Here is a 19,568-nt window from a genome sequence, read left to right as displayed (position 1 = left end):
TATGGCAACTGAGTTAGAGTATTATGGTCTGTAAATAAAATGGAGGTTTTGGTTAGCTGCCTGCTCTCTGGCCTCAAGTGATTGCTTCCTACTCCGGCTGCCCCAAGGATATAACAGGCACAAAGCCAGAGAAGGAGCATTTTAATCCCTGGCCTCAGGGCCTAACCCCCTTCCCACTGACGCCCATGAAAGTGCCATGTGTTATCCAGAAAGGGGGGCAAAGTGGGGGCTGGGATCCAGGACTCCTGGAACCTCTACCCTGGCTCTGGGGGTGGTGACTAGTGGTTAGAGCAGAGGGTTTCCGTGAGTTGCATGTTCCCCGCCAGCCTGTTTCCCCTCTGGCTAGGGCTAGGGTGGGGTGGAGCAGCCCGGTCAGGTCCCAGCAGTGGGGGAGAAGTGCCTTCCCTGCCGGTCCCCTGAGAGAACAGCGCCCCCTGGGGATGCCTTGTGCAAATGATATGGGGGTGGGAGAGCAGGGATAAGGTGTCAGCCCTGCCCCGGGCCCCCTCCATGGTGAGTGGGGGATTCACCGGCAGTGAGGCCTCCCTGAGGAAAGGGCCTGAGACCAGAGCTTTCACAGGGGCCTGGGTGCAGGGGCCTAGTCCTGGGGGGCTGGGAGCAGCTCTGCAGATGGGCCATGAGCTGGGGGTGGGGGCCCTCATCTTGGTTGGGGTCATGGCCCTGTTGTGCCAGGAGCTGCCTAGACACAATGAGAAACGGCCCCAGACTTAAAGAGCTCACAGTTGGAATAGTCAAGGGCTGGGAGGGGAAACTGAGGCACGGGGTGGGCAAGTGACTCGCCTGCGGACCAAAGTAGAACCTCGGCATCCTGACTCCCAACCCAGGTGCCCTGGCAGGGCCCCGAGCTCCTTCCCTGAGGCCAAGGGGCGGGCGGGTCTCTGAGAGGGAGCGCTAGTGCAAACCAGGCCGGGACGCCCCGTCAGCATGCAGGGGGGATAGAGAGAGCAGGAGACGAGGGGCGTCACCAGCAGTCGCTTCCCCACCACCACCCCGGAGCCTGGGAATTGGGAGGGGGAGGCGCCGGCTCAGCTGAGGAGGGCTGGATTTAATTCTATGCATCATTAAATAGTCCTCTTGCCGCCGCGTCCCCCTATACATCATCCATGCTGGGCGCCCCGCGCGCTGACATTACATTAGCGCCTGGAAATGAATTCCCTCTTTTACAGGGAAATTGAGAAGCCGCCAAGAAGCAAGACGGGGAGGGGGGGGAAATACCCGCAAAAGCAATTATCGGCGCAGTTATGAGCCTCAGTCGTCCCCGTCCCCCCCCCCACCACCACCACCACCACCCACGCTCACATGCAAAGGAGCATTTCCCAGGCAAGAGATTAAAAGAAGAAAGAAACCTGGATACGTAGGGGGGAGGTGAGGGGGGAGGCACCCTGGCCTCCCCTCCCCCCAGCCCAGGGCTCCCCCAAAGTTGGCACCAGGAAAGCAGGGGGACAGGTTGTGGTTAAATGGTGAAAGTGGCTGGATCCCTGGCGTTGCTGTAGGGACGTTGGGATTCAGTGTGGGGGTTACAGGGCCTTGGGGTCCAGCACAACAGGACCCCGATCTCAGTCGGGTCTGGGCAGCGCCCGGCACTACAGGGCCCTGATCTCACGCAGGGTCTGGTCAGCTCCTGGCACAATGGGGCCCTGATCTCGACCATCTGCAGTACGGCTGCTTCTCTCCTGCCTTTCCTGGAGCTGGGTTAAGCACTGCAGTGTTCCCCACGAGCTCAGTGCTCTGCGTGTGCTAATGGCCCCGGCACTGCAGTGTTTCTGAGGTCCCGTCTGGCTCCCGGATCTTCTCACTAGGGCGCTGATCCGAGCGCAGCTGCCCCAACTCCCCTGTATGCCCCCTGCCGCAGACATCTCTATCCATGTGCCCCAGATTTCCCCAGTGCTCCCCTTTGAATTTGTCCAGACTCCGGAACCCTCTCAGGGCCACCAGGGGTGGTCAGTGGGTTGTTCCCTGAGCCAGAGAGTGACACAGGGACTCAGCTGCTCTGCCGCCACTCCCGAGGACATGCTCTCAGGTTCTGCGCTGCCTGGGGACACGGGGTCGGGGGGAGATTCCGGGATAAGCCAGAAATCATGGTGGGGGGAGAATTTGCCAGAGGCAGCAACTGGCCTGAGAGACAACAGCTGTCCCCCCAGCCATCAAATCTTCCTGCCATCTCTGTCCTTTCCTTCTCTCTATCCCCAGACACTCCTCGTCTGTCTGTCCACCCCCTCGCTCTATCTATCTACCCATCCTCATACACCGCATCTATCTATCTATCTATCTATCTATCTATCTATCTATCTATCTATCTATCTATCTATCTCCATACACCCCCTCTATCCTCCCATCATCCCCCCATCACTGTGGTCTCTGACCCCTCCTTCCCCGCATTGCCAGATCCCATCCCTGCGATGTCAGGGTGCCCATCACTTGTCCCCTTCCCCCCAACCCTTGGCGTTGTCAGGGTGAAATATGGCCTGGGGGCGCCGGTTGTTTACGCAGAGCAAGGGGGGGAGACAGAGCTGCCCCCCCATCCCTGTCTCTCTGATCTCTGTGTCAGGAGAAAACCCCTGCCTGTGTCCTGCCCTGGCGCCCAGTGGGGCCGCGCCAAGGAACTGCCAGCTGCCTTTGCCTGCTGCCCTGGGTATCAGAACCAGGGACACGCCCCCACCTTTATGCCCGACCCAGCTGCCTCCATTGCCCTCCAGCCCAGCTCCTCGGCAGGCGGGTTTGGGCTGCAGGACAGTTCTGCTGAGCCCAGGTGCCACTAGGGCAGGCGCCCGGGCTCTGATACCCAGGGCAGCGGGCAAAGGCAGCTGGCAGTTCCTTGGCGCGGCCCCACTGGGCGCCAGGGCAGGACACAGGCAGGGGTTTTCTCCCGACACAGAGATCAGAGAGACAGGGATGGGGGGGCAGCTCTGTCCCCCCCTTGCTCTGCGTAAACAACCGGCGCCCCCAGGCCATATTTCACCCTGACAAAGCCAAGGGTTGGGGGGAAGGGGACAAGCAGAGAGAATCCCAATTTCCTCCTCTTATCTCTTTAATTAGCCGGGGCCTTTCATCTTCCTAACGAGCCCCCAATACAGGGTGAGCCCCCCCTCCTGCAGAGATACAGATCTAGTAACAGGACCCCGGCCCCGCTGCCCCTTTGAACCCAGCCCTGTCACCTCCCAAAGGGCCCATATGTCACTGGGGGCACCAAGATGTCAAATACACACCCCTCAGGACGGCAGCCAGGCCCCTTGGATCCAGGGTGGATTGAACGGCGAAGCAGCTACAGGCAGCACGGTCTAGTGGGCAGGGCACCAGTGTGGGACCCACACAGCTGGCTTCTAGTCGCAGCTCTTCCACAGGCCAGCTGGGTGACCTTGGGCCAGTCACCACCCCCTCTGTGCCTCAATTTCCCCTCCCAACTTTAATCTGTTTAGACTGGAAGTTCTTCAGCACAAGGGCTCACTCTGTGTCTGGGCAGTACATGCCCAGCACATGGGGACCTTGATCTCGGTCGGGGTCTGGGCAGTGCCCGGCACCAGGGGGTCATGATCTCAGTTGGGGTCTGTGCAGTGCCCAGCCCAAAGGGGCCCTGACCCCAGAGGGAGACTCTAGGTCCCAGTACAGGGGCTGGTCCTGGCTGTTGTCAAAGCTCGGGGGAAGCTGCCCTTCGCAGCCCCCTGCCCCCAGTGCCCTAGCAGGTGGGAGGTCTGTGCTGTGCTGGCCGGACATGGCCCTGGCTGCCCCTGGGGCACTGAGCTGGCTCCTCCAGCCCCAGGAGTCTGAGCTGGTGAGTGACACTCCCAGGTCTCCCATCCCTCACGGCCACCGCTAGTCGGGGCGTGGCACTCACGGGCGACCCACTCCCCTGGCAGACCTGGTGCTGCCACATGCATGGAGCCAAGGCCCACGGGCAGTGCTGGAGCAGGTCAGAGCAATGAATGGTCTGGCCCAGACCCAGGATGGGGAGGCAGCAGAGGTGGGGGTGTATGCTGCCCCCTGGTGGGCACTCCTGGTGCCACCTCTGGTCCTGGGCGAGTCTCAGAGCTGGCCCATTGGCAAAGGTAGCAGCTGTCTCCCATGGTGTGCGGATCTGCTGGGGCGGGCCGGCTGGCGAGCCCCAGAGACCCCGGCTCTGTCTGTCCTGCAGCCAATGGCCAGGCCCATGTAGGTTCCACCAGCTGGGTCCTGGGGCAGCACTGGGGCCAATTTATCCTGGGGTAGCCAGCCCAGGCTGGCATTTTGCTTCTAAATGGTCCCAATTATTGGGGGGAGGGGACCTATGCCAGACTATTCCCCCCAGGACTAAGGCTGCAAAACCCAAGGAGGTAAGGTGGGGGATGGGCACGGTGTCTGGAGGATTCTTTATTCTTTATTTATTCTTTTAAAAAACACTTTTTTTTTAAACTTCACCCAGGTCTTGGGAGACTCGCTGCAGATGCAAAGGGGGGTGCGGGGGGCACCTGTCTTACAGTACTGCCTAGCAGCCCCAGTTCCAGCCCCAGCCCCCAGCCAGGCGCTGCACAATACTAAATGTATTACAGTACAGATGCTCCCCGGGTTATGCAAGACCTAACTTATGCAAATTCGCACTTACGGAAAAAGTTCCATAAACCAGAAATAGGATTTTCGAGTTGCGGAAGTTTTTGCGTAACATACGGGTATACGTTTCCGACTTGTGTAAAATTCGAGCTACGCAAGGCTTTCCGGAACGGAATGATTGCATAAGTCGGGGGCGTCTGTACTGCCTAGCAGCCCCAGTCCCAGCGCCCCCCTCCCATGTCAGGCGCTGGTCAGACCCAGACCCTGCCCCATAAGTCAAGGCAGGAAATCCAGAGTCGGGGTTACATTTGCGGGGGATGAGGTGGGAATCAGTCTTTTTAAACTCCCGAGACTCAGAGTTAAGGTCCCACAACCAACCATTAACTCCAGCCTGCCCCCAACACCCAGACACTCCCGCTCCAGCCACGACCCCCACCCCCAGCAGCCCCTCTTCCAGCTCGGATCAGGGGGCTCCCAGCCAGACTCTGCCTTCTGCACGCCGAGGGCTGCCCAGAGGATTCAGGGGGTCTGGGGCAAAGCAATTTTGGGGACCTCTTCCATAAAAAAAGTTGCAATACTATAGAATACTGTATTCTCGTGGGGGCCCCTGCGGGGCCCGGCACAAGTTGCCCCACTTCTCCTCCCCCCCCCCCGGGCAGCCCTGTGCACACCAGCCAGGTTGATGCAGTCCTGCCCTCCCTTGCCCCACACACACACCCTGCGGCCAGGAGGGGGGGTGACATTATCATGGCCTATCACCTACATATGCCCCTGCAAGTGCCTTCAAAAAGGGGCCATGGGACCCCCCCCCCAGGGCCAGGCTCTGGGGACGAGTCGCGGTGCACGAGAGGTGGGTACTGGGGGAGTGATGATGCCATCCTCCCCTCTCCCCCAGGGAGGTGCCCCCACATATCTCCCCCCACAGGGGTGGGACTGGGACAAGGGGTCCATCATCTCCAGGGCAGCCCGGGCTGGGCCTAAGAGCAGGGGGTCTGTGCCCAGCTCACGGCCAGTGTCCGTACCCCTGGGCGGCCTGGATCCATGGGGTCAGGGCCCCATCCGGGCTGGCACGAAGGGGGAGCAGCGGGCAGGGGACGGGCCCTAAGCAGAAAAGCTACATGCCAGCTGCCCACGGGCATGGTAACGTGTGGGCCTGTTAATGTGAGACGTGGCTGTGGGTCCATCTAGTGGTGGGAATGAAGAACTGCGCCTCCCCGACCCTGAAAGTTTCCCAGGCATTCACCTATTGGGGAGGGGACAACCCCCCTCCGACCCGCCCCCCACGCCCCAGCCCCACACCCCCGATCCGCCCCCACATGTCTGCAAAAGGGAACACGAGCCACCAAGTCACCCAGGACCTAGCGAGGCCACAAACCCTCAGCTCTGCCAGAGGGACTGGAGCTGGGCTGAGCTGAGAGGTGACCTGCGACCCTCTTGGGGCAGGGGCTCGCCTCAGTGTATGGGGGAAACTGAGGCACGGAGAAGGGGAAGGATTTGCCCGAGTTCACGCAGAGCCCAGACTAGAACCCAGGTGTCCTGATATGTCCCAACGCCCCCTCTAGGAGAGCCACGCTGGAAATGGAGTAAGGGGGTGGGGGGTGCCAGAGCAGATCAGGGCCTGCATTCCTTGGACTTGGGCATCTGGGGGAGATCACAGCTGCTCCCCTTTCCCGTTTGCCCCGGGGAGGGAAAACTAGACATTGGGCTGGACTGGGCCACATCATGTCCCTCTCCCCCCAACCCCCCGCCTGGCCCAGGGCGACCCAGGCACTGAACAGTCTGGGTCCAAGAGCTCACACAGGTCATGACTGCACTGAGTTTGGCTGTTCTCAGCCTAGTCGCCATTAGCTGTGTGAAAGCACTGCACGGGGGAGGGGGGCTGCAGCTCGGGATGGCAATGGGTGTTGAGGAGCCCAGGGCTGGAATAGCAGGGGGCTGTGGGTCGAGATTGAGGGACATTGTTAGCAGGGGGGAGGCAGCGGGAGCTGCAGGTCGGGATTCTGTGGGTGCTCTCACACCAGGCCCATATTCCTGTAGGAATTGTAGACACCATAATAACTGTCCAGGAACATGAGTCAGAGCTCTGCTAGATTCAGAGATCCCCAGGCCAGATGGGACCAGTGTGTTCACCTGGTCTGACCCTCTGCATAGCACAGGCCAGAGACCTGCCCACAACAATCCCTAGCGCTGATCTGTTCGAAAAAGAGCCAGTCTTGATTTAAGAATGGCCGGTGATGGAGAATCCACCATGGCCCTGGGTAAATTGTTCCCCTGGTTAATTACTGTCACTGGTACAAATGTCCTCCTCATTTCCATTCTGTTTGTCTAGCTTCAACTCCCAGCCTTTGGATCGTGGGAGACCTTCCTCTGCCAGGCTGCAGAGCCCAGTATGAAATATTTGCTCCCCCTGTAGGTACTGACAGACTGGGATCAAGTCCCCCCTTAACCTTCTTTTTGTTGAGTTAAATAGGGGAACTCCTTGAGTCTCTCGCTCTATGGCAGGTTTTCTAATCCTTTCATCATCCAGTCTTTGAGGGGGCCATTTAGGGATCTGAGGCCTGGGGGGCAGGGAGGGGTGGGAGCCCCTGTCATGGGTGCCCAGGCTCAGTCTGTGGAATGGCTCTGCCTGAAGTTCAGACAGGCCCCTCTGGCAGTGTGACACCCCTTGGGGCGCCCCCTCGGCTCCAGCACCTCCCGGGACCGACCTCAGAGCGTTCAGCCCCCTGCTTATCCCGTGAGCTCCCAGCAATGAGCCCGCCTGGATGGGACCCCAGGGGAAGCCTGAGGACCCCAAAGGGCCCTGCCCCTGAAACTCGCAATGACTCCCAGCCAGTGTGCGACACAGATGGGTTACCAGTTACCAGGAGATCAGAGCTTGTTAGCATCGAAAGCAGGAACATTCAGCAAAGTCCATCTTGGGGGGCCCAGAGCCCAGAACCATGCCCCCGCCGAGTCCCACCCAGGAGACTGCCCAGCCTCAGTCCTACCCAGCCATTCTTTGTCTCTTTCCTGGGCAATTTTCCTAATGTTTTGTATGAATACTGGATGTGCCTCAGTTTCCCCCATGTGTTGCACAAGTGGTGGGACAAGAGTGTGTGATCCTTGCAGAGACCCCGCAGGTCAGACAATGGCCAACACTCTGTATCCTGGCAACTGATGGCCGGGGCCCATCCTCTCCAAGGAGCCAGACGGAGGAGTTGGGGAACAAAGAGAGTTAGAGGCCAGGGGGACCGGCTTGCCTCAGGCTTGCCCTGGGGTCCCATCCAGGCGGGCTCATTGCTGGGAGCTCACGGGATAAGCAGGGGGCTGAACGCTCTGGGGTCAGTCCCGGGAGGTGCTGGAGCCGAGGGGGCGCCCCAAGGGGTGTCACACTGCCAGAGGGGCCTGTCTGAACTTCAGGCAGAGCCATTCCACAGACTGAGCCTCAGCACTTGTAACAGCCCCCCCCCCCCGCCCCAGCACTGGCCTATGAGATATGGGGGGGGGGGCTTGGCTGTGGTGGAGGCCAGAGGGTGCCCCAGGCAGGGCTGGAAGGGCCCAGGGAGCAAGGCTGCTGTCACTCCCCCGCCTGCAGAGCAAGGCAGGAAACGTGGCTCACGAAACCTCACAGATCAGAGTTAAGGGCGGGGCCAGGGCTGGGGTGGGGGGAAGTGACACTGACGGGCGGGGGGGGGAGGAGGCAGCCCCGTTATAAGCCAGGGCAGGGAACATCGCAGGCAGTGTGCTGCCAGCACTGACATGGCCCCTCTCCTCCTGCTCCTCTGGCTGGGCTCAGGTAAGTGTCCGCTGGCAGGTGTCACCCGCAGGGGCACCTCCCCGGCACAGTCCTTGGGGGAGGTCACACGGGAGAGACCCAGGGCAGAACCAGACCCTCCCCCAAGCCAGCACCGCAGAGCCTGGCAACTGCCTTGGCAGTGCCCCTGGGGGCATATGAGCCTCACCCCAATACAGGGGGGTTTCCAGCACATCCAGGGCCCACCCATCCCAGGGGAGCCTCCCGCCATGTGAAGGCACAGCTGATCCCAGCTGCAGCCAATCCCGGCACAGCGCCCTGGCCAGGTGCCCCTGATCCCGGCTGCAACCAATCCCGGCACAGCGCCCTAGCCAGGTGACCGGATTACCATATTTCCCAATGGGAAAACGGGATGATGCCTGGAGCTAGCTGAAGCCTCCCACCCCTCCCTGTGCGGGGCTGGCATCTCTGCTCACCCTCAGACACACACACGTTCCTCCACGCCCACTTTTTTGACGAACGTCGGCGTTTGTCCTGTTTGCTCTTGTTTGATCAAGTTAGCAAGAGCAAACAGCCAAATGCCCACTTTTGCCAAAAAAAAAGTTGGGATGGCCAACACAGGGCTTAAAAAAGGGACTGTCCTGGCCAAAACGGGACGTATGGTCACCCTAGGTGACCCCAATCCCAGCTGCAGCCAATCCTGGTGCAGCACCCTGGCTGGGGAGCCAGTGTCTCAGGGAGCACCCAAGGTGATCTGTCTATTCCAGATCCTTGGTTTCTTGACCGATTTTTCCGGAGCTGGCAAAGTCATGCCCACCACCAGCTCCAAAATGAGTTGACCCAAGCCCAGTGGGGCTAGGGCTTAGGAGAACTGGGTTCAGTTCTGCTCTATATCCCAGACCCTCCTGGACTAATCACTGAATCACCCTGGGCTTCAAATTCCTCAGTTTCTCGGTTGGGGTCTGGGCAGCACCCGGCACGACGGGGCTCTGATCTCGGTTGAGGTCTGGGCAGCACCTGGCACAGTGGGGCCCTGATCTCGGTGCTGCTGTAGCACATAATAAATAAATCCCACCAGTTACTGTACTCCCAACCCAGTCTGGTTTTGCTCCTTGCTGTGCCCCTCTTTCTGCAGCCCTCTGCGCCCAGGAGCTGGTCCCCAAGCAATGCCTGCTGGGCCCTGAGTTTTGGTGCAGGGATCCAGGCACAGCGGCTCAGTGTGGACGGCAGCAGGATTGCAAGCTCCTCGAGCAGCACGTGCCCCAGGTGAGCCGGGGGGCTTCCCCCCCTTGTTCTGATCCCATCCCAGCTCCAAAGGGGGCTGAGTGGTGTGGGGGGCTCTGGGATGGGAGGCTGAGGGGTCCGTGGGGGGGCAGGGGGCTCAGGGCTGGGAGGCTGAGGGGTCCGTGGCGGGCAGGGGGCTCAGAGCTAGGAGGCTGAGGGGTCCATGGGGGGGCAGGGGGCTCAGGGCTGGGAGGCTGAGGGGTCCGTCGGGGGGCCGGGGGCTCAGGGCTGGGAGGCTGAGGGGTCCGTAGGGGGGCAGGGGGCTCAGGGCTGGGAGGCTGAGGGGTCCATGGGGGCAGGGGTCTCGGGGCTGGGAGGCTGAGGGGTCCGTGGGGGCAGGGGTCTTGGGGCTGGGAGGCTGAGGGGTCCGTGGGGGCAGGGGTCTTGGGGCTGGGAGGCTGAGGGGTCTGTGGGGGGAAGGGGGCTCAGGGTGATGTGGGGCACTCTGAGTGGTGACCCCTGGTTTGTGTCTGGCACAGCAGGACTGGCACGTCCGGGAGCAGGCTCTTTCCATCAGGTGCACCATCTGCACCAACATCCTGAAGAAGCTGAAGTCTATAGTCGGTGACGACCCCGACGAGGTGAGGGCCCTGGTGCCGGGGGGGACGCCCCTGTGTTACACCAGGGCCCCTGGCTCCAGCCCTTGTGGGGAGCGGGGGGGCAGCAGGTGGGCTCTGAGACCAGGCTGTGGGGAGCGGGGGGGTGGGGTCTGCTCCATTGCCATCTGCCACTGGTGCCAGGGGGCATGGGCAGCACCCAGTGCCCTGGTACAACCAGGAAGGAGAGGAGGGTCTAGATCCCACTGTCACCCCCTCCACCTGCTGCGCACATGGCCCCCTGGGGTCAGGGTTCCCCCAATCCCAGACACAGCCCCAGTGTCTGTCCCCTGGCCCAGCATCCCATAGAGACGACACAGCCTGCAACGACAGTGCCTGGGGCAGTCACAGCAGTGGTGTCAGGGCGGGGCCCAGCGAGCGCCCCCTTCAGGCAGTGGTGGGGACGTCCTGCGCTGTGTCCTAACCCCGGACCGGTGTCGTGCAGGACTCCATCGCTGAGGCCGAGGACAAGCTCTGTGGAGTTGTGGGCAGGGGTCTGCGGCGCCTCTGCCGCTACGTGATGAAGAAGTTCAAATCCAAGATCACGGAGGCGCTGCAGGACGGGCAGGACCCCAAGGAGATCTGTATCAGCCTGCAGATGTGCCAGGAGTCCCCACCCACCCAAGGTTTTCCCACTTGTTCCCTCTGCCACGGAGCAAGGAGGCATCAGCCGGCTGCTGCCAGCCCGGAGCGTTGCTGTCCCTGCTGGACACAATGCCAGGGAAATCTGAGCCAGTCGCCCTGGCCAATGGGGGTATGGCCTGGTCCCTGGGGCATGGGCTCACACAACCTGTGCAGGACAGAGGGGAGACCCCCCACCCAGTTGAGGGAGACCTACGGTGCCTGTGGCAGTGGGCAACGAGTGGGGATCAAACCGGGATCCTTCCTGGGGGGGGGGGGGGCGGGGGCGGAGTGGACATGCAGGTACCGGAATCAGTACCACTGGCAGCTTGCGAGCTGGCTGCACCCCTGTACTGCAGAGCAGCCCTGGGGTAGCTCTAAGTGACAGCCATTGCCCAAGGGCCATGCCCTGGCCTCAAATGCCCACTCAGCCCCCTGGCCAGGCTCCACATGTCAGGAGGGGAGCAGCGTAGAGCTGACTATGCTGGTCCTGCTCCCACCTGCTGCCGGAGGGGCCCCCTCTCACCATGGGTTTAGAAGAGGAGTGCAGGGTCTTGGGGGGCAGGCATGATGCCCCAGAGGGGAGAGGGTGAGATCCTTGTTTTCCATGTGCCAGGTGGCCTGGTGCCCCCCAGCGATGCCTGTGACCTCTGCCTGACCTTCACCAGCCTGGCCCAACCCGACCTACAGCATGTGAGGCCCAGCTGGGACCTTGGAGACGTCATGAACAGCACATGCAAGCGGCACTTTGGGGGTTCCCCCAGGGTCAGTAGAATGGCTCAGATCTGCTTGGGGTCCCCCAGCCCAGTCCCGCATTGGCTCTAGAAGGGAGGGTCCCCAGCCATCTCCATGGGGCATGGGACAGTGCCCCAGAGGACTCATTCGCCCAAGCAGGGCCGTGGGGGCAGAGGCTGAAGTATGTGTTAGAAAAGCACCAGCCTGGCTCATCTGTGGGGTCTAGTGGTTAGAGCTGAGGAGGGTTTAGATGCCAGGACTCCTGGGTTCTTTTCCCAGCCATGGGAGGGCAGTGGAGCCTAGGGGTCAGAGCTGGGGGGCTAGGAGCCAGGACTCCTGGAGGGCAGTGGGGATTAGTGGGTTAGAAGAACAGGTGGGGGCTGGGATCCAGGACTCCTGGGTTCTAGCTCAAGCTCTGGGAGGGGAGCGGGGTCTAGTGCTTAGAGCAGGGGGGCTGGGAGGGAGCCAGGACTCCTGGGTTCTTTCCCCCAGGCAGAGCTGGGGGTCAGTGAGGTCACTCTCTAGCATGGGGCAGTCGACACCTTGGTGCCACGGGGGCCATGACGCAGGCTCTACATCTTCCCGCAGTGCAACGACTTTGTTTCGACCTACCAAGCCAGGCTGCTGCAGGGTCTGAGGGTGCCCCAGGACCCGCTCACCACCTGTGTGGTAAGAGATTGGAGGGGCCGACAGGCCAGCGAGCAAAGCCGGGGGGCTAGTTACTAACCATCCCCAGAGAATCAGCATTCGCTGGCGGGCAGATCTCAGGCTGCAGAGATGGGGCAGGTGGCATTAGCCACCACCCCCTCACTCTCCCCACACCTGGCTGTGGCCTGATGGTGGCAGATTGCCAGCAAGCCCCTCAGAGGGCGTGGGTCCCTGCTCACCTCCTCAGAATAGGCACTGCCCATGGCTCTGCCCCAGACACGGGGGGCTGGGAGGGTGGCGCAGCACAAAGGGCCCCTTATTTGCCCAGGGATCGGAACTGCCAGAGCTAAAGGAGCGGTTCTGGGACCCTGCTCACAGCAGCTGACAAACCTTGGCCGTGGCCCAGTAGCAGGGGGAAGCTGAGTGCCCGGGGTCCCTGCAGCTTCCTGCACAGGCTGCGGGGCTACCCCAGGGAGGGGTCAGGATCAGGCCCATGGCATAAAGGGCATTGCTATGGCAAACTGACCCAGCTCCCTCCTGGGGGATGGGAAGGGAGCTGTCACCTTGTCCTCCCCGCTGGGGTCCCCAGGCCTCCCCCAGCCATCCTCCCCTCTGGAATGCCCCCCCCTCCATCCACACTACTAGGGTCCCTGCCTCCCCCAGGCACTGGGATCCCTGCCCCCCTGCAGGGATTCCCCCCTCCCCTGGGCGCCTCCCCTGCAGCCCCATGCTGGCAATGCCCTTGGAGACGCCATGTCCCTTCTCCCCAGGATGCAGAGGCCTGCCAGGTGCCGGAGGAGTCCGCCCAAGGAGAGACCAGCTCTGGCATCGACACCTGGACATGGCCGTGAGGTGAGCACCACAGATGGGGGGGGGGCTTTGCTCGTGATGGTGTCCATGGGGGAGAGCAGCACTGTGCCAGGCCAGACACATGCCAGTGCCTCTGGCTATCAGATCCCTCTGAGCCCAGCCCAGCCCCATGGCCCCCCATTGCACCCTGCACCCTCCCCAGGGGTACCTCTGCTGGCACCACACTGACCCCTCTCCTCCTCTCCAGGCCCGGGCCCATGCACCATCCACAGCGGGCAACTGTGCCCGCCGGCTCAGGGCATGCCTCCAAGAGGGAACCGTCAGCCCCCACTGCTCCCCCCAGCTCCAACAGCGCCCCTTGGTGTGTGACAGCTGGGATGGCAGCATTATCACCTCTGACTTCCGCTTCTCCTCCCCACTTTGGGCAATAAAGGATCAATATCAACCTGATGTCTCTGTGATCTCAATCCATGATGCCAGGGTCCTCAACCGCTGACTCTCCCAACCGCCACCTCTCCCATCACTAGGTACAGCCACCTCTGGGGTGGGGTGCAGCAGCTGTTTATAACAGGGCGTTATGTGCCATCCCCACAGCTGCAGGGGGTGGGGGATTTGGCTTCCATTTCCACCTCCTGGCTGCACAGCTGACATCAGCTGGTCCTCCCAGACCAGACGCACCTGCCAGCTCCCAGTCCCTGCTCTCATGCTGCCCGGCTCTGGGGCCTCGCTCCCAGGGATATCACTCAGCTCGGCTCAGCCAGATACAACCTGGATCCTCCATGTTGCTTGTCACAGAGTGTGGGGGAGTCAGGGCCCTGCACCCCTCTTCCTGAGATTCACCGTGACTCTCAGCCAGCCAGTAAAACAGGTTTATTAGATGACAGGAACCCAGTCCCAAGCAGAGTGTGTAGGTACAACCAGAACCCCTCAATCAAGTCCTTCTGGGGGGTTCAGGGAGCTTAGACCCCAGCTTAGGGTTCCCTGCATTGCACCATCCAGCCCAAGACTGAAAACAAAACTCATCCAGCAGCTCTCTTCCCCCTCCCCGCAGCTCCTCCTCTCCTTTGTTCAGTCTCTCAGCCAGAAGGTGTCACTTCTCCTAACCCCCATCCTGGCTCAGGTTACAGCTCAGGGACCTTCCTTCAAGGGAAGTCCCCCATCCCCAATGTAACTCTCCTGCAACATTCCCAGGCCCTGATCCAGGCCCCCTTCAAGCCAGACCCTCTTCCCACAGCTCCATGCGGGGCAAATAGGGTGAGGGGAAGGGTGGGAGGGAGCTCTGTGCAGGCGCCCCATAGGTCCAGCAGGAGAAGGGACCAGCCAGTGGGGAGCACAGCCTGCTGTCTCCAGGCCCCCCGGCTAGTGGCCCCCCCAACCTGCATGGGGACCCCAGTGAGGCACTCCACCGTGAGGGCCCCCGGCAAAGCCCAGCGCCGTCATCACCAGGTCAGGCCAAGAACGGAGCAGGGCAGGGTGGCCAGAACAAAGACCACATGCCAGGAATGGACAAGGCAGCCGGATGGGCAGGAAACAGCCCCAGCACTGAGAACAGGAGTACTTGTGGCACCTTAGAGACTAACAAATTTATTTCAGCATGATCTTTCATGAGCTACAGCTCACTTCTTTGGATGCTGTAGCTCACGAAAGCTCATGCTGAAATAAATTTGTTAGTCTCTAAGGTGCCACAAGTACTCCTGTTCTTTTTGCGGATACAGACTAACACGGCTGCTACTCTGAAAGCCCAGCACTGAGACACCCAGTGAGTGGGCAAGCAGTGCCTGCCCCGTCCCCTCCCGGTCAGAACAGGGGCCAGCAGTGACAGCACGAGAACAGAGAGTGCCCCAGATAGCAGGAAAAACAACCCGGAGTCCTTGTGGCACCTTAGAGACTAACACATTTATTTGGGCACAAGCTTTCGTGGGCTATACCCCACGAGGACTATAACAAGGACGCCTCGTTGTTTTTGCTGATACAGACTAACCTGGCTACCACTCTGAAACCCGTTTTTTGGGTTTTACAAAGTTTATTATCTCAGCTGCCCAGCTCTTGGCGGATGCACTTTAGATTATTCCAATCTTGTCGGCTACATCCAATGCATCAGAGTCTGGAGCAAGACAGACATAAACCTTCTTCTCACCATCGGGTCGGATCAATGTGTTGACCTTGGCCACATCAATATCATACAGTTTCTTGACAGCCTGCTTGATCTGATGTTTGTTGGCCTTGACATCTACAATGAAGACCAGGGTGTTCTTATCCTCTATCATCTTCATGGCTGACTCTGTGGTCAGAGGGAACCAGTAGGCAGGCAGGTTCCCCAGCTGTAGCTAGCATGACAAAGTGGGATCGTTCTATGGTATTTATAATTGAGTCTGATGCATGCCTCAGTTTCCCTCTTTGCAGTGGGTGTGACAGGGTTAAAAAGCTGCGCTTGGGGCCGAGCAGGAGCCTTGGGGTGTGTGCGCCAGGGACTGGTCTGGGGCAGGGTGAACAGGGTGTTAAGGCCTGGCTGACACCAACCCAGAGCAGGCTGGGCAATGGAGTGGTGAGGCAGAGCCTGGCAGGTGACCATGGCCGCATGGCTGGGGGACACTGGCTTGGCCAGCAGGCCCGTATCTCAGCCTTCACGTCTCTGTGCTGAGCTCAGCCCGGCCTGCACCCAGCTGACCAATAAACCCTGCTCTGCTGGGACAGGCTGCCGGGGGGTCCCTGCACACCTGGCTGGCTCAGCCGCGCTCCCGGGCAGAGCTCCGGGTGTGATGCAGGAGGGCTGGGATGCCATGGCCCACCCTGAAGGAAGAGGGGGACCCCTGGGGGCTGGCAAGCTGAAGGGGTCCCCAGGGCTGTTTAAAAGCTGGGGTGTAACACAGGGTCACGGACTCACAGGCCAGTGCTCCATCAGCTCCCTTCGGTCCCGGGGAGGAGCCCCCGTCAGTGTGACGGTCACACTCTCTCTCTGGGGTTAGGTCCTTTGGCACCGCTGCCTCCTGGAACCACACTTGTGAGCTTCCAGCCCCCTAGGGAATCCACTCCTCTGGGCCACCACCCCCAAGGGAGCAATCACCAGTATGTCTGGACACGGCCCAGGCTGTTCTCAAGGGCCTTGAGCCTAGAAAGTCTCAGCACAGCCCTTGCTGGGTCTGTCCCAGCCTGGGCGGGCTCACGCTGGTCTCTGTCCCCAGTCCAGAAGCCCCTGCCCAGCAGCTCCCACTATATCGCCTCCAAGCCCTCCCTTCGTCTTCCTTCCTGGGCAAACAGATCACCTTGTGTTTCTCTTCCGCCCTCCCACTGGCTCCCGCCATGGGGTGGGCCTTGGGGCCATCAGGCGCTAAGTTAAAGTGCCCAGACTGTCTGGATCTAGGCTGGGTCACACCTGGCCCTCTGCATCCATAAACACCTCGCAAACATGCAGCACAGCGGGAAACTGAGGCACACACCGCACTCAAAGCACTAAGAAAATTCCCCACTTCCTCTCACGCAGCTTCTGGGCAGCTGTGACAGATAGGGCTCCCCCCCATCTGATTATCAGGCAGGTGTCTGTGCATGGGGTGGGCGGATGGGGGCGGGGGGGCATGGGGTGGACAGTGTGCCTGGGGTTGGCTAGGCAGCGTGTGCCCGCCCGAGGCTCAGGCCGGGCCCCTTACTCGATGCCAGGGGCGGCGCTGGGGGCCTTGCGGTGGCCATAGCCCCCCCGCGATCGCACAGGTCACACCGGGCACTGCCCCCCTCCCTGCTCCGGGGCTGCTGGCAGCGGCTGTAGAGGGCGGGGCTGGTCCCTATAACCCTGACCCCCCGGCCGGGAAAGGAAGCACTTGGATGTGGCAAGGGAGCCAGGAAGACCCTCACCCACGTGGTGCAACCTAGCCAAGAGGAGGGAAAGCTCCTGGTCTGGCCTCCAATCACAGTCCTGCTTGCTCTTCGCGGGGGCCAATCAGCGACCAGGGCACAGGACCGCACATTTAGACCCCCACCCCTTTCCCGGGAAAGCCGCGTGCCGCCCTGGATGGCAAAAGTACAATGCGGGAGGCGGGACATTCCCTGAGCACCAATAAGAGACCAGAGAGGTGTGACAGACAGGTTAGTGCGCCAATCAAGCAGCGGAGAGCGGTGGGGGTGTATCTCTTTGGAACAGCTGGTGCCCCGGGGGCTGGGAGAAGGTTGGGGCGGGAGGAGGGATTCCCTGCCCCCCACCAGCTGGGCCCTGGGTTTGGCTCCGGTGGCCCTGCCAGGGCTTTGGGGGAGGGAGGGTCCAAGGGATACAGGAGGTGGGGGGTTGGATCCAGGGTGACCAGATGTCCTGATTTTATAGGGACAGTCCTGATTTTTGGGTCTTTTTCTTATATAGTATCAGAGGGGTAGCCGTGTTAGTCTGGTTCTGTAGAAGCAGCAAAGAATCCTGTGGCACCTTATAGACTAACAGATGTTTTTACAGCATGAGCTTTCGTGGGTGAATACTTCTTGCATCCGAAGAAGTGGGTATTCACCCACGAAAGCTCATGCTGCAAAAACATCTGTTAGTCTATAAGGTGCCACAGGATTCTTTGCTGTTTCTTATATAGATTTCTGTTATCCCCTTATCCTCTGTCCCGATTTTTCACACATGCTGTCTGGTCACCCTAGCTGGATCTGGGCACGGGGGTGCAGGGCCTGGGGGCCGGGATGTGTGGCTAGGGTGCGTGGGGGTCTGTAAGGGGGCGGGTGGAGTTGCGAGAGGTGCAGGAGTTCTGGTAGGGGGTGTGGGCGGTGCATGAAACTGGGATTCTCATGGGGGTGGGGGCTCTAGCCTAGAGTGACCAGATGTCCCGATTTTATAGGCACAGTCCCAGTATTTGGAGATTTTTCTTATATAGGCACATATTACCCCCCACCACCTTTCACACTTTCAATTTTTCACACTTGCTGTCTGGTCACCCTACTCTAGCCACTGCCTGCAGAGTTAGGTGGCTGGAGAGTGCAGCCCTTCCCCCCCCCATTTTTTTCTAGCCCACCTGAGCCCCCGCACCGGGAAGAGGCTGGTGCTGCCCCCTCCCCCCAGTCGGAAGCCAGCCAGCCAGGTGGGACCAGCTCAGGAGGGGTCAGGTGACCATGTTTGCCCAGGTAGAGAACAAAGGGCTAAGGGGGAGGCGATGTTAAGCGCGGGGCTGCGGGAAGCAGGCGTCTCTCCTGGACTGGCACCAAGGAAGAGGCAGGCAGAGGGCTCTGGGCTGACCCTGCTGGACCAGGCTGTCTCTTTCCGCTCCCGGTGCTAACCAAGGACTTTCTACCCCGTGTTCCAGACACCTAATAAACCCGACTGCTTCTACCGCGCTGGCTGAGTGGGACCGCAGTCTAGGGAAGGAGGGGTGCAGTGCTCCCGTTGGGGGTACAAGTCTCCCTCAGGTTCCAACCCAGGGGACTCGACTCGCTGCAGGGAGCTCGTGCAGTGACCCAGGGGTGCTGACGGCTCCGGGGGTCGGTCCCAGGAGGTGGGGAAGCCAAGAGGCCACCCAGTGATGAGCTGCCAAAATCTTAACAACGGGTTCCCTATAAAAAGTTCTGATTTAAGGGATGTGCGACAGCATGTATTTTTTGTACCAATAGGGTTACCATACGTCCATATTTTCCCAGGAGGTGATTAAGAACCGAAAAGCCTGACATGTCCAGGAAAATACAGATGTATTTTAACCCTACCTAAAGTTCTTTTTTAAAAAGATGGGGCTGAACTAGAAATGAGCTCCGTTTCACATGTGTGGGTGGTGATCAGGGACAGTCTCAATTTTTGGGTCTTTTTCTTATATAGGCTCCTATTACCCCTCACCCCCGTCCCGATTTTTCACACTTGCTGTCTGGTCACTCTAGGGTGTGCACATGTGTGGGTCCCAGCTGCTCCCTGCCCCCCCCCCTCATTAAAGCAGGTGTGCAGGGTTACTGCCCTGGGAACTGCAGGGCACCAGTGGATGTGGGGCTGGCTGCAGATAGGGGCGTGGGGCAGGGCTAGCTGGAGGCAGGGAGTGACACGGGCTGGCTGTGGGCAGGTGATGCAGACGGGCGGGCTGCAGGTGGCTGTGGGCAGGGGGTGGCTGCGGGCGGCTGTGGGCAGAGGCTGGCTGCAGGCAGGGGGTGGCTGTGGCAGGGGCTGCAGGCAGAGGCTGGCTGCGGGCAGAGGGTGGCTGTGGCAGGGGCTGGCTGCGGGCAGAGGGCGGCTGTGGGCAGGGGCTGGCTGCGGGTGGCTGTGGGCAGTGGGAGGAGCAGGAGAAGGGTCCCTGGTGGGTCTCTTCCCTGATACAGGGGCCAACCTCCCGCTGAAATCAATCCCCTTCTCTGACAAGCTAACCCCTGCCCAGCAGGCAGAGATCAGAGAGGTGCCGCATTCCTACCGGCCGCTGTTCTCCAACCGGCCTGGGCTCACTAACCTGGCTGTCCACTGGGAGGGCACAGGAGCCAACCCTCCCATCAGGTGTTCCCTGTTCAGAGTCACAGAGCCCAGGCCCTAGAGAGAGAGGTCAGAGACATGCTGGCTTTAGGGGTGATCCAGCCATCCACCAGCCCCTGGGCCTCACCTGTGGGGCTGGTCCCCAGGAAAGACAGGTCGATCCCCTTCTGTGTGGACTATCGGAAGC

General features: G+C 60.7%; 2 protein-coding genes across 3 annotated transcripts; one reads left to right on the top strand and one right to left on the bottom strand.

Moving 5' to 3' along the window:
* The first annotated feature begins 8,230 nt into the window (after positions 1 to 8,230).
* On the top strand, positions 8,231 to 13,412 carry LOC123361884 (prosaposin-like). Of its 2 annotated transcripts, none has more exons than XM_045002077.1 (8): positions 8,231 to 8,317; positions 9,411 to 9,541; positions 10,042 to 10,140; positions 10,601 to 10,781; positions 11,393 to 11,541; positions 12,100 to 12,180; positions 12,930 to 13,011; positions 13,217 to 13,412. In XM_045002077.1, the coding sequence occupies exons 1-7, from the start codon at positions 8,281 to 8,283 to the stop codon at positions 13,008 to 13,010; spliced, it is 759 nt and encodes a 252-aa protein (XP_044858012.1). In that variant the 5' UTR covers positions 8,231 to 8,280; the 3' UTR covers position 13,011; positions 13,217 to 13,412. The 2 variants fall into 2 exon arrangements, with proteins under 2 accessions (XP_044858012.1, XP_044858011.1); XM_045002076.1 differs by having other exon boundaries at positions 10,039 to 10,140.
* A 1,617-nt stretch (positions 13,413 to 15,029) lies between these two features.
* Positions 15,030 to 15,892, bottom strand: LOC123363400 (60S ribosomal protein L23a-like). The gene is made up of 2 exons (XM_045004324.1): positions 15,854 to 15,892; positions 15,030 to 15,296 (listed from the first exon to the last, which is right to left on the bottom strand). The coding sequence occupies exons 1-2, from the start codon at positions 15,866 to 15,868 to the stop codon at positions 15,030 to 15,032; spliced, it is 282 nt and encodes a 93-aa protein (XP_044860259.1). The 5' UTR covers positions 15,869 to 15,892.
* Positions 15,893 to 19,568: the final 3,676 nt, after the last annotated feature.

This window comes from Mauremys mutica, chromosome 1, assembly GCF_020497125.1.
Source record: "Mauremys mutica isolate MM-2020 ecotype Southern chromosome 1, ASM2049712v1, whole genome shotgun sequence".
Lineage (NCBI taxonomy): Eukaryota > Metazoa > Chordata > Testudines > Geoemydidae > Mauremys > Mauremys mutica.
The sequence above is the reverse complement of the archived record's forward strand: the minus strand, read 5'-3'. Positions and strand labels throughout refer to the sequence as shown.

Coding starts and splice junctions, on each gene's coding strand:
- LOC123361884 (XM_045002076.1), top strand. CDS start 8,281: ATGGCCCCTCTCCTCCTGCTCCTCTGGCTGGGCTCAG. Junction 10,782..11,392: donor GGAGTCCCCACCCACCCAAG/GTTTTCCCACTT, acceptor TCCATGTGCCAG/GTGGCCTGGTGCCCCCCAGC. Junction 11,542..12,099: donor ACTTTGGGGGTTCCCCCAGG/GTCAGTAGAATG, acceptor ATCTTCCCGCAG/TGCAACGACTTTGTTTCGAC.